Consider the following 14,187-nt stretch of genomic DNA (forward strand, 5'->3'; position numbering starts at 1 on the left):
AGAATCTAAATGAATAATTGATGGGAACATAAGCAATAGAATTGTTATTCCAGAATTTAAAATATCAGACACTGAGCACCCATCAAAAAAGCAATATCCTGGCTTCCAGTTCTCATCAGCACCCACCACAAACCATCTTCTTCAATATTTAAAAGCTCTGAAAAGGGTTGGGAAATGGGTGCTCTTTTCACCTATCCAAATTCCTCTCTAAGTTACTAAATGATCTGAAACTTGTTCTGGCCAAAAAAATTTCTCTCTCTGCTGGGCAACTGGGAGATGAGCCTTTGTGAATTGTTAGGTCATCCCATGGACAAGGCATATATAATCCTAGAGTGTCCAGACTGGGACCAACACTCATAATTCTTTCAGATCCACTTAACTGTTTTTCATCTTTTTTTTTTTACAAAGTAAATTAGTTTTTTTAAAAAAGCACTGGTTTTTTCTTTACTCTATGAGAGTAGAGTCCTGATCTTATCTATGCTTTGCCTCTCCCCCCACCTAGCACCGTGCTTTCAGAACACAGTTAGCCCATAATTAATGTTTATTCAACTGCCTTCTGTTGAATAATAACCAAATTAATCTAGTTAGTTCTTAGAATCAAAAGACCAATGTAGTCTTCTTGAAGGAGACTGCCAGGTGGTTTAGGAAAGGTTGCATGATCTGTAGTCATTGGAGGTAATACTGGTATTTCCTGCTTCTCATTAATTTCCATCAGAGTTCAGGACATTTGGGGGGCAGCTTTATATGCTCTTAGAAACAAAGACTATTGGTTTGACTTGATTTACTGAAGTGAAGACTAAATAATCACTTTGGGGAGAAAAGGGTGCAGAGATTTCTTTATCAAGTATTGGTGGTCCCTGAAGATCTTAAATTAGAGTACTCAGACTTTATGATCCCACAATTTATCTTTCTTTTTTTAAAACTCTTACTTCTCTCTTAGAATCAATACTGAGTATCAGTTTCAAGGCAGAAGAGTGGTAAGGACTAGATAATGGGGGTTAAGTGACTTGCCCAGGGTCACACAGCTCACAGCTAGGGAGTTTCTAAGGCCAGATTTGAACAATGAAGAAAAAAAAAACCTCTCATCTCTAAGCACTGGCTCTCTATCCATGGAACCACCTAGCTGTCCAACAGTTTATCTTTAGTAAGAACTATCTTCCCTCATACCCCAAGCCAGTTTCTTAAAAAGCTTAATTCTTATTTCTTTACCTCTCCACAGGGATTATAAAGAAGTACGGTCAGAGGAAAATAGGCAGGGAAAAAAAATGGTTCCTCAACTGGTACTGAAAAGTGAAGCTGAGAGTCATGTATAATTACATAATTATCCCTTTAATGCACTGCTCTCCCTTAAACTAAATCTACCCTTCAGGCTCAACTGTTATGTTGATGTCCACTTTGTGACTTTTCTTTTTCCCTTCATGATTCTTAATTTTTTAAAATCCTTACCTTCCATCTTAGAATTGAACTAAAAATCAGTTCCAACGCTTGTAGAGGTAAGGGCTAGACAACTGGAGTTAAAAGACTTTCCTAGGATTACATAACCAGGAAGTATCAAAGGTCAGATTTGAGCAAAGGACTTCCCATCTCCAGGGACCAGCTCCCTATCCACTAAGTCACCTAGCTGCCTCCCTTCAAGATTCATTTCAGTCTAATTTCACCTGCCTAACAATATTTGGGGAGTGGTTTTCTCTGTCCCCTTAGAGGAGTTGTGTATAGGGGAAGGGGAGCAGAGACTCTTATATACAACTTCCTTCCTTCCTGAAATGCTCCTACCCCTACCAAAAAACTGAATTTAAGCCAAATTTTTTAATTCAATCAATTGATTAACCAATCAACAGATATTAATTTATTAAGTGCTTATTATGTGCTAGGCACTCTAAAACCAACTCTATTTTTCACTTATTTTGAATGTCAAGTCCTTTCGGATTTGTCTTCTCAAGGGTCCCTAATTTTTTAAAGTCTAGGATTTCTTTAAAATGCCCACAGAAATGTAATAAACTATTTAAATGTAACTGTTTCCTCCCTCATATTAATCATGTTGTGAAAGAAAACACAGATTAAAAAAAGTAAAAAACTATGCTTTGATCTGTATCCAGACTCCATCAGTTCTTTCTCTGGAGGTGGATAGCATTTTACATCATAAGCCCTTTGGAATTATCTTGGATCTTTGTATTTTTGAGAATAGGTAAGTTATTCACAGTTGATCATGGTAGAATATTGCTGTTACTGTTCATAATGTTCTCCTGGTTCTTCACACTTCACTTTGCATCAGTTCATAGAAGTCTTCCCAGGGTTTTCTGGAAGCATCCTGCTTGCTATTCTTATAGCACAATAGTATTCCATCACAATCAAATAATACAATGACTTCAGCCATTCTCCAATTGATGATATCCTCTCACTTTCCGATTCTTTGCTACCACCAAAAAATATACATTTTATACTTATTTTTTAATCACTTTGGATATTGCTGGGTCAAAGGGTATGTACAGTTTTATAGCCCTTTGAGCAGAGTTCCAAATTACTTTCCAGAATGGTTGGATCAGTTCACAACTCCACCAACAGTGCATTAATGTCCCAGTTTTCCCATATCCTCTCCCACATTTGTTATTTTCCTGTTTTGTTATATTAGTCTATCTGATAGGTAAGAGATAGCACCTCAGAGTTGTTATAATTTACATTCAATGCAAGTCTTCTAATTGCAGAATGCATCCAGATAAGTCATAGTGCCTTTTTGACCCTGGTGATGCTGTTTCGTATACTGGTACAATGAGTACTATTGCAAGCGATGATAAGTTTAATTTCTACCATCTTATGTCTCCTTTTCCTGAGATCCCTCAATAGCAATTTCTTTGGTTAGTCTGTCCCTGAGCCCGGCTCCCTGGAAACTCCCTCCAGTCCCTTTTACTCCTCTAAACAGAGGTCAGTATCAAAGCAATGTTCAGATTGTTCTCTCCTTAATTCTGCTCTATAACATGTAACTTTCAGTATGTTTGTTTCTAGTTCTGTGCTTATTCTTTCTTTTTTCCACTGATGTCATTAGAACTCCTACCCAATATAATCTATGTTGAGGGAGGCTGGTAGAATTGAAGACTCTCTGCTTTGGGGAACTAAAAAGCTTAGATTAGAGGACTGGATCTTATTAGTCTTATGGCCCTGGGCAAATCACTGCCCCATTGTGAGCCTCAATTTATTTGTTATATGAGAATAATAACAGTTTCTTAACTTGTAGGATTTGTTGTTGAAAAAAACAATGTCAATAATTCACATTTCCCTAATACTTAAGAAACACAGTGGAGAGAGAGTTGGCCTTTGATTCTGAGAGACCAGAGTTTGAGAACTGGCCATGTGACCCCTACACAAATCATTTAACTCTTCTGGGCCCATATTGTAAATTGCAAGGTTGTAAATCCCCAAAAAGAAACCCATCTGGAGGGGTTGAAGGAGTTTCCTCATTGGGAATTCCCATAACCAACAAAACCACAGGTCTCATCCCCTAATACATGGGTTCACAAAATGCTTTGTTCACAACAAACCTGTAAAATGGGTAGAATGTTTATATTGGTTTTGCTTTTGTTTTGGTCCAGACCTGTGATTTCATCAATGTAGGGGAAACCAATTGGGACAATGAGATTTAATGGCGTGCCCATAGTTGGGCAGCTGGCAGGGATCAGGTGGTACTTCTGGCATAAGACCAACATTCTATTCTATTCCTGACACCATGCTGGCTCTCAGATAACTTTATTACTAGCCCCATTTTTCAGATGAGTAAGCTAAAGCACAGAAAACACAAGGGGGTTGTCTATGTAGACATAGCTAATGGTCTGGGCTTTGGACCCAGATCTCATAACTCTTGAATACACCACCATATCCTGGTGCCTTCTCAATGGTCCTATTATTTCATATGAACTCTACTTTATTAAGACAGGGATAATTGTCCTCTCTCTTTTTTTTCCCCACTTAGTGATTAATCTTGTGGGTTGTTCTGAATCGGAAAATGTGCTTTCCACTCCTAACCTGGATTTCTCCAATAGAAAATGACTACTTTCCTACTGTACTTTCCCAGCAATAGGAACCTGAGGAGGGCAAGAAGGGAGATTGTATTATTCGTTTTGTTTTTCTGTAACTGACCCACCCAATTCCCTCCAAATCTACTGTCCCTTTGTTCATCTGTTTGCCCCAAGACACTTTGGAGTTGTAGAATCTGAGCCTATGGACTTCAGAAGAGTCTACCCTGGGATTCTTAATTTTCTTTTGTGTCATGGACCCCTTTTTTAAGTCTGATGAAGCCCATATTCTCAAATTCTCAAAGCCCCCTTCTCAAAATAATGTTTTAATCTCCATAGGTTTACAAAGAAAACCAAATGAATTGAACTACAGTTATTAAAACATAAAAATATACAAATTCCTCAAATTCATACAAAATCAGATTCATCAGATCCTTCCTAGGTCAAAGCATGTCACCTCCCCAGATGCCAAAAACACAGGAAAAGGAACCTGAAAAGGAAATGTTTCCTTTGACAGCCTAATGTATAGAGGACAGTGTTCAGTGGGTTATGGAAGCTACAAAATGTTTGTCTAAAGCTTTAGAAAGGCAATGATCTGACTTATTACGGGGAATATTCTCCTTCTCCAGAGAAAGAACTATTGAAGTCATTTTTCACATCAGTGTGTTTATGGTTTTATTTTGAGGTTTTGGTTATATATGAGTGGGCTCTTATAACAATGACCAGGATAGAAGTGTGCTTTGCATGGCAATAAAAATAAAATCTAAAGAAAGAGAAAGGGAATAAAGTTTTAGATAACTATGTGACCCTAGGCAAGTCATTTGACCCCAGTTACCTAGAGCAGTGATGGCAAACCTTTTAGAGACTGAGTACCCAAACTGCACCCTCACTCTGCATGTGAGGCTCTCCCTTTACCCCAGACCAGGGTCAGGGTGGGGGGAGGAAGCACTCCCATTAGGCTGCTGACAGAGGGGCGGGGGATGAGAGGAATGTCTTTGGGTGCAGTGGAAAGCAGCCTCCTCTGGCATGTGTGCCATAGGTTCACCAAGAGAGGCAAAGCCCTTGCCTCTCTTCTGTCTTAAAATTTTTACTAAAAAAACTTTTATGGAAATTTATTATTAAAATAAAAAATAAAGAGGGACAGCTCAGTAGTTCAGTACATTGAGAGCCAGGCCTAGAGATGGGAGGTTCTAGGTTCAAATCTGGCTTCAGATATTTACCAGCTGTGTGACCCTGGGCAAGTCACTTAACCCCCATTGCCTAGCCCTTACCACTCTTTTGCCTTGGAGCCAATACATGATATTGACTCCAAGTCAGAAGGTAAGGGTTTAAAAAAAAATAAAATAAAGATAAAACATTTTTAAAATGGATACTAAGGCAGAAGGTAAGGGATTTAAAAAAAAAAACCCTTATCTTGTAAGGGTTAAAATTATGGTTGAGACTGAATGTAATAATTATATTTGGTGGCCAAGGATTTTATTTATAAAATCCTAATGAAACACCCAAACTCAGCTGGAAATTTTATGTTGATTTAATTGATATAGTGGAGGAGATTAAGAAGAAGAAGAAGGAAGGAGCTAGTGGGCGGGAAGATTAGGAGATCTAGAAAGTAAGGTTTTGAGTGTGAAGGAGGGAAGAATCAGCCTGACCTCCAACGAGGCTCAGCTAAGATGCCTGAACCTGAATCAGCTCAAGGGTAAAACTCACCACCCAACACTCTAAGATGTCAAAACACCTAGCACACTCTCAGCCAGAGTCTCCTATTCAGGGAAAGAGGAAGAGAGAGGAAGTGACGTGCCTTACATAGACAGTTTTACATCACTTTCCTGCATCTCATCTGTACCAATGATGACTTAGCTTGACTTAGGACAGCCCAGAGGTCTGTCCTTTTTTCTGCACATGTCTGTTGAAGGCCATTTCCTCAGATAATTAAATCTTGAGTTTGATGCAGACCTTCCAAATCTTGTTAAACTAAGAAGGAAGGAGAAATGTAGAGTTTCCAAGACCTGATTCTGTTATTCCAAGTATCTCCATTGTTACTGATCAGGAAATAGCTAAATCAGATCTTCTAAAGAATGGTCTGATTAGGGTGGAATAGTTTTAAAATTCACAATCTCTGTCTTGGAATCAATACTATGTATTGGTTCTAAGACAGAAGAGTGGTAAGGGCTAGGCAATAGGGGTTAAGTGGCTTGCCCAGAGTCAAACAGCTCGGAAGGGTCTAAGATCAAATTTGAACCCAGTATCTCCCATCTCTAGGACTGGCCCTCTGTCCACTGAACCACCTGGCTGGCCATTGGGTAAGGGATTTAAATAAATAAATAAATTTTTAGGTATTTAATTGTGGTCTGTGATTTAGAGGAAAGAGCACTTGTGTCCAAATCCCAGATCTGATCCTCTTGTCAGCTTTCTGACTATGAACAAGTCATTCTGAACCTCAATCTCCTTATCTATAAAATGGGCATACTAAGCCTACGTACTCCCTACTCCACTGGGTTGTCGTGAGATAGTTATCAGATATACATGTGAGCTACTAGAGAGAAGTACCACATGCTTAAGTTACCCCGGGCATATCTTTGACATGCCTAGTTGCCACAATCTGTATTTGAAATTAAAATGAAGAGGAGAAAACAGGAAGAAAAATGAGAGGCTATCTATCACCCTAGGAGCCCCAGTCAGTCATAGCAGGAAGGGGTGGATGGGAGCCCTGGCCAGGGAGTCCCCTTAGCCTAGGCCACTCCAGCTGGGAATCGCCTGGGAGATCAGCAGGCTGGAGAGCTCCCCGGTTTCCCTACTCAGAGCTGTCCCGGGACTCTTAAAAGCCTGTGAATTATTTTGGAACCGAGGTTGTAGCCAGCTTCAGTTTCATGATGGTAATTCATCAAAGAAGGCGAAAGAGCTGACAGTTTGTCTACAGCTCAACTGGCTGGAGTAGAGCCTGCCTGGGCCACTTTCCCAGATGTTCACACGGGTCATGAGGAGCTGACCGTCTCAGGCCATCGAGGGCGGCTGCTCACCTTACTTTAAGTCATCCAGGCTTTGTTTCCTTCTTTTTCTCTTCTGGCCAGAGTCAGGTCTGGCTCTCCGGGCAGGCACACCCGGGTGACCGAGTGGTTTGACTGTCCTAGATAACGTTTCTGTTGCTGCGAGGCTGCAGGAAAGGGGAGACAGAGAGGCCTCAGTGAATACAGAAGTGAGCTGACCTGCAGAGGTTCCGACTTCTGTATGCCAGTCAGAAGAGAAGACAAACAGGCCAAAAGCAGATGGAGCAACAATTCAGAATTGGTCTGGAGTGGTGGAAGAGACAACCTTCAGAGGACATTCTTTTAATTTCTCATTACTAATGCAGTAGAGGGATTATAAATTTGGAACTAGGAGTCTGAGAAGTCATTGAGTCTAACTCCCCAATTTTGTTGTTGTGTTTGACTCATTTTGATCCCATTTGGGGTTTTCTTGACAAAGATACTGGCGTGATTTGAGTGGTTTGCCTTTTCCTTATCCATCTTATTTTACAGATGAAGAAACTGAGGCAAACAAGATTAAGTGACTTGCCCAAGGTGACACAGACAGTGTCTGAGGCCAAATTGCAGTCTTCCTGACTCTAGGCCTAGCGTTTCATCCATTGTACCACCTAGCTGCCCTTTATTTTACAAATGAGAAAATTTAGGTTGAAAAACTCAAAGGAGTTGCCCAGAGTCTTATGGTCAATAAGTGTGTGAGATGGGATTTGAACCCAGGGATTTCTGATGCCACAGCTTGCGCTCAGTAGTTTACAAAGCACTATGTTCACAATAATCCTGTGATATAGGTAATAGAAAAATGATTATCTCCATTTTACTTGTAACTCATGACTTAGATTCCCAAGCCATCGCTTGGACAGACCAGAGTTGGATCATGGGAGCAGCCCTACAAATAATCGTCCCACCCCAGTCCCTCCATCCTTCAAGTTTGCCTCTGAGGAATCTCAGAATGTCACTTGAATGTGGCTTATGAATGGGTTCTCTCAGATGTTGCCATCAAAGGGTCCACAGCACCCATACAAAACTTTCAAAGAACCTATCTTGTGAACATGCCCTGATGGCCTTTATTCCACTCCCATGGAAATGTAGAAAACACATAAAGAACTCCCAGGACCATAAACTATCAGTATAATTCTACCTCAATAGAGGTTCCCTTTGGCAGGGAAATAACTGGGGGTTATTAGCCAAGCACCCCCAGTGATAATCCATCTAGCCAGTTTCCATCCTAGAACTCAGACTGACATCTCATCTTATGGTACCAGCTTGAGGACTTAGACCTCTCCAGGGAGGGGAATCCACCTGATTATTCTAGAAAGTTGTTGTGGTGAATCCTATTTCTTCCTCCCAGCCCTGTTCAGACTTCCAGCCTTATAGTGCCAGCTTGCGGGCATGTGGACTTGTTCAGAATGGATCGCTAGAGGCAAGCTTCTTTATGGTCCGACCCAGCCTGTCCCAATAACTCATGCTAATTAACTGAGGGAGATGGTCAAGTTTTTTGTTCTCCTGTATCATGGCTTATCCTCTCCTGTGGATCCTTGGGCTTTGGTGGAGGCACGTACCATGAGTTCTCTTTCAAAGAGATGGACGCTGCCCCAGGACTCCTCTCTCTGTGAGATTGGGTCCCAGGACTCTCCAACATGACATTGTGACTGAGTCAAGTCCAAAGTTGCTCAGTGTTTGCTAGAAGACTGGTTTTAGAGGGGTCACACTGTCCAGGATCCTCACCTCTTCAAATATTCAGGAAGTTGGGAGTAGCAAAGTGGCACAGTGCAATGTATAATTGAAAATCTGTTACCTAATTTCTAATAAGAGATTTATTAATGATCATTAGAAATCAAGGAATAAAGAAGATACATGTGCCCATGGCTGATCAATAAGTTCAAATGCTCAACTTACCACCACCAAGCTCAGGACAGGAAGTAAAGAGGTGGGACCCTTCATGTCTGTGCCTAATATCCCCTGTCTACAGGAAGTACATAAGGATAGGAAGTCAGTGGGCTCCTGGGAAATGTAATTCTTTTTTTAGGGTAACAGATTTTCAATTATACAGCATGGAGCATCAAGCCTGGAGACGGGAGGTCCTGGGGTCAAATGTGACTTCAGACACTTCGTAGCAGGGTGACCCTGGGCATGGTACTTAATTCTGTTTGCCTAGCCCTGGCCCTTCTGTCTTAGAGTTTTTACTAATGCAGAAAGTAAGGATTTTTTAAAAAGTATTCAGGAAGTATTCTGGATTCAAGAATTCTCAAGAGTTCTCTAGAGGGGGCAGCTGAGAGGTCTCAGATTCAAGTCTGGCCTCAGATACTTTTTATCTGTGTGACCCCCATTGTCTAGCCCTTAGCGCTCTTCTGCTTTGGAACCAATACACAGTATTGATTTTAAGACAGAAGGTAAGGGTTTTTTAAAAAAAGAGTTCTCTAGAAAGCTGGAATGAAGAATCCCTCCCTCGTGTCCCGCCACTTGGGCCAGGTGGTTCCCCTCTCCCTGGAGGTTGTGGTGCCTGTACCAAATGTAGTGTAGAAAGGAAGGGGAAAGAAATGAGTAAGGAAAAAAGCTTTGGCACAAGTCCCTCTCCAGGGTCCGGGCATTCAGAATCAGGGACTTGGGGTCCATCCCTTGGACTGAGGCAGGCAGAAACCGGCTGCCATCACTTGGGTATTCCTTGGGGACCCAAGACCACTCTCAGGTGTCTGGCCTCTCTACTGGCTCAGAACAAGAAAAAGAAAAAAGCACGGAGTCTAGACGTCACCTCAGATCCTGGATGAGGGAGTTTATCATCCTCTCACATTCAATTCTATTTTAAAAACATTAAAGTGTTTTCTGTGTGCTAGGCCCCAGGAACATAAAGATAGATATGAGACAGACCGTGTTCTCGAGAAGTTTATCATCTCCCAGGGAGAAAAGGCACGTACACAAATAACGAGGGGAAATGTGCCGGAGTACAAAGGAGAGGTCCAGACAGAAGTTGGGAGAGGGGGAGGGAACAAGGGAAGTTTTCTGGACCCTGCAGGAAGCTGGGGACTAGGAAGCCACTGAAGGGAACAAGTGTGCACCTCCATGGATCTTCACAGAACCCTGAGAGATAACGGTAGTTATCCCCATTTTACTGATGAAGAAATTGAGGCAAACAGAGGTGAAGCGACTGGCCCAGGGTCACCTGGCCCAGTTTAGATCCAAGCCTTCCTGTCTCCAGGCCCAGCTGGAGCCTGCCTACCGAGCTATCTCAAGACATCAGAGAAGGGCCTGGGAAGGCTGGAGAAGGATGGAATTGTTGGAGAGCAACAGACAGTATGTGGAAAGGAATAGAAGGTGATAAGGAGAAAGCAGTAAGCTGGGACTAAATGATGGAGGGCCTCCAAAGCCAGGACAAAAACAAGCATTCATTCATTCATTCATTCATTCATTATTTGCTTTTGTTTGTTTACTTATTTATTTGTTTATTTATTTTGGTTGGTTCAATGCTTTTTATTTTGTAAATCGAAATTTTTTATTTAATTAATTCATTTAGAATATTTTTCCATGATTCCATGATTCATGTTCTTCCTTCCCTCCTTTCTTCTGCCGAGGCTGATGCACAATTCCACTGGGTTTTACTTGTGTCATTGAACGTTGATCATTTATTCAGTAGGTAAGGGGGAGGCCTTCAGAGTTTGTGAGTCATGAGAGCTGTGGAAGGAGGAATCCGTACGGGACCCCTTAGGAGGGGACAGCGATAGTCCTGTCCTATGGAGCATGAGAGAGAGAAAGGTGTCCCCTCACCCTGACTCCCCCCTCTATAAATTCATAAAAGGTATCTTAAATCCGAGAATAAAGACCCTTTGAATTAAGAGCACACGGCTCAGGGGTAGCCGGATAGCTCAGTGGATAGAGAGCCAGGCCTGGAGACGGGAGTCCTGGGTTCCCAAGTGGCCTCAGACACTTCCCAGCTGGGCGACCCTGGACACGTCACTTAACCCCCATTGTCTAGCCCTTATTCCTCCTTGGAACCAGTACACAGTATGGATTCCAAGATGGAAGGTAAGGGTTTAAAAAAAAAAGGAGAAAAAGAAGGCATTTCTCAAAATGTTCTGGCATGTTCTTTTTATCCCCGCTTTTTAATTTATTTCTTCCTTTCTAAAGTTTTCGGCTTGGGCTGGGAGGGGGAAGTGCTGTGGCTTTCCCCCTTCCTTCCTGGCGGTTGGGACATGTTCTGAATGGCCCGGTGGCTGGACTCCAGCAGAGGCAGCTGTTCCACCGTGTATACTGGTGGTGGTCAGAGCCTCGGAAACAATATGAACCGCACTGGGAGACTGGGCCCAGCACTTCCCAAGGCCTGAGCACCACTCAAGCCTGGACGTAATAAATAGGGGGCAGCCATGGGGCTGAGGGAGAACCGAGGCTGGACACAGGAGGTCCTCAGATGCTTCCTAGCCGTGGGAGCCTGGACAGGTCATTTCCCCTCATTGGCCAGCCTTTACTGTTTGTCCACCTTAGAACCAATGCACAATGTTGCTGCTGAGCTGGAAAAAGTTTAAAAACAAAGCACTGAAGAAAGGCTTGTTGACCGACTGACCGACTACTGAGAGGAACTCCTTTGCACTCAGTGCAGGGGGAAGCCAACAGCTCACATCCACAACTTGGGGGAGGGGGGGATGCAGGGAGCCTTCCCACATACCCTCTCTTGACGGTCCTGCTGTCTGAGCTCAGAAATAGTCCAAAGGACATAGAAGGGATTTGGTGAGTGCTAAAAGGCAATTTCTCCCAGCCAGGGAGATGTTTGTTGTTCCAGCAAATATGGTTAGATCTAGGAATAAAAACCTTTAGATTTAGTCCCATAGTCCAATAGCTATTGGCTCTGGAGGCAGCTGGGTGGTTCAGTGACTAGAGAGACCTGGAGATGGGAGGTCCTGGGTTCAAATCTGGCCTCTACCTGTGTGTCCTTGGACAAGTCACTTAACCCCCATTGCCCAGCCCTTACCCTTCTGTTTTAGAGTTTCTAGTAAAACAGAAAGGAAGGATTTTTTTTTTTAATGTCATGTTGGGGGTAGCTAGGGTGGCTCAGTGGTTTGAGAGCTAAGCCTAGAGACTAGGTTCCAATCTGGCCTCAGACACTTCCTAGCTGTGTGACCCTGGGCAAGTCACTTAATTCTCATCGCCTAGCCCTTACCTCTCTTCTGCCTTGAAGCCAATCCACAGTATTGATTCTAAGAGAGAATGTAAGGGTTTAAAAAAAAAAAAGCTCTTGGCTCCATTTTTCACTGACCTCAAGGATGGAAACTCTCCCTTCCCTCGGGAAACAGACAGGCATGATAGGGACTTGTGTTTCCCATGTTTTCTTTGACATCAAACCCAGAAGTCTCTCTAATTGAAACCATCCGGCCGTCCTGGGCTCCTAGCGTGGGGATGGGAGCACGAGAATGTGTGTATGCAAGAGAGTCTCGATGTAAATTGTATTTTCTTTCTATTGATCACAGCATCGCTTCCTCTCTGGTTCACCAGACTAAGTCTCTGCCTTAATGACCGTTGTGTGTTTACTCTTTTTTCAGTTCTAGGGAAAATCCGGACCGCAGTAGGCAGTGCCCAACTTCTCATGGCCCAGAAATTCTACCAGTTCAGAGAACTGTGTGAAGAAAACCTGGTATGTAATACTCCCTCGTCGCTGTTTTTATCCTGCTGGGGAGACATTCAGGGAGGAATCCAGATCCATCTGGCTTTGGATGAAATCGAAAGTCCTCTCTGAAGTCTCCTGCTGGGAGTAAAGAATTTTATGTTGATCCTTCCTTCTTGCCTTTCATTGCTAAAGATGCTCCATTGCTCCAGCTTCCATCCAACTGCTCTGATTCTCTGTTGACGGAGTATTTCAAGTACCCCAGAAAGTGGACCGGTCCCTTGGGAGGTGATCGGTGATTCCAGACGAGGCAGGGAAGCCTAGAAAGGAGTGATGGAGACACAACTCATTCAGTTTTGCCTAGTTCAAACAAATCCACTCTCTTCCTCCCCTTATGCTTGGTTTTTGTTTTTGTTTTAATAGAATTTATCTACTCGTGTCCCAGCCCTTCCCCACCCTCCCTGTATCACAAAAGGCAGCATCTGGGACACAGACATGTTCATACAAATTATGTATGTTTTCCCCTTTCAGTTCACTCTCTGGAGGTAACATTCACAATTTATTCTTCCGGTATCAATTCTGTAGCTGTGTATGATGTTTTCATGGTTCATTATCCAGTGTAGTTCTTTTCAAGTTGTTTTTTTTTTGTTTTTGTTTTTAATTTTTTAAAAATTTATTATTTTTTAAATTTTATTTTATTGATAAAGAAAAATTTTCCATGGTTACATGATTCATGATCTTTCCCTTCCCTCCTCCCAAACCCAATGGGCAACTCCACTGGTTTTTACATGTGTCATTGCTCAAGACCTATTTCTCTATTGATATTTGCACGAGTTCACTGAATAAGTTTTTTTATGTTTGTTTTTTATTTTATTTTATTAATTTAATTTCATTTTTTTGTTACAATAATCACTTTATTTCCCTTCCTCCCCTCCACCCACCCTTCCCGCAGCCGACGCACAATTTCATTAGGTATTACTTGTGTCCTTGATCAGAACCCATTTCCGTGTTGTTGTTTGCACTAGGATGTTCATTTAGTTTTTTTTGTTTTTGTAATTAGGCTGTTCAGTGTTTCCTAGCATTATATTCAAGGGTATTTCTGGGTCTAAGGGTATACACAGTTTTGTAACTCTCTGGGCATAATTCCAAATTGCTCTCCAAAATAGTTGGATCAAATCTGGCCTCAGACATTTCCTAGCTGTGTGACCCTGGGCAAGTCACCGAACCCCCAGTGCCTAGCCCTTACCAAGCTCTTCTGTCTTGGAACCAACACATTATTTTGATTCCAAGACAAAAGGTAAGGGTTAAAAAAAAAAGAAAGTAAGAAATAGTTGGGATCATTTCACAGCTCCACCAACAGCGTATTAGTGTCCCCATTTTTCTACATCCCTGCCAACATTCCTCCCTCCCCTTGTTCATTGTTCTTGTGAGAGTTTGACAAGGATATTTAAAACAGTGAAGACTCCTTTAAAGTCATTGGGGCTCATCCAACATCCATGCACTATTTGGTGTGTTTCAGAGGATAGAAAATAGTTAAACAATACAAATATTCCCTTGAACCACTTGAATGGCTCAC

At 42.2% G+C, this 14,187-nt stretch overlaps 1 protein-coding gene across 9 annotated transcripts in view; it reads left to right on the forward strand.

The window, feature by feature from the left end:
• The window catches only part of DLGAP1 (DLG associated protein 1), a 1,166,486-nt gene that overhangs the window by 1,136,502 nt on the left and 15,797 nt on the right, over positions 1–14,187 (forward strand). For all 9 annotated transcript variants that reach the window (XM_001364232.4, XM_007487658.3, XM_056820788.1 and 6 more), the window contains one exon: positions 12,550–12,641. In XM_001364232.4, the coding sequence (XP_001364269.1) occupies positions 12,550–12,641 (92 nt within the window). The remainder of the gene's footprint in view (positions 1–12,549; positions 12,642–14,187) is intronic.

This window comes from Monodelphis domestica, chromosome 3 (assembly GCF_027887165.1).
Source record: "Monodelphis domestica isolate mMonDom1 chromosome 3, mMonDom1.pri, whole genome shotgun sequence".
NCBI lineage: Eukaryota > Metazoa > Chordata > Mammalia > Didelphimorphia > Didelphidae > Monodelphis > Monodelphis domestica.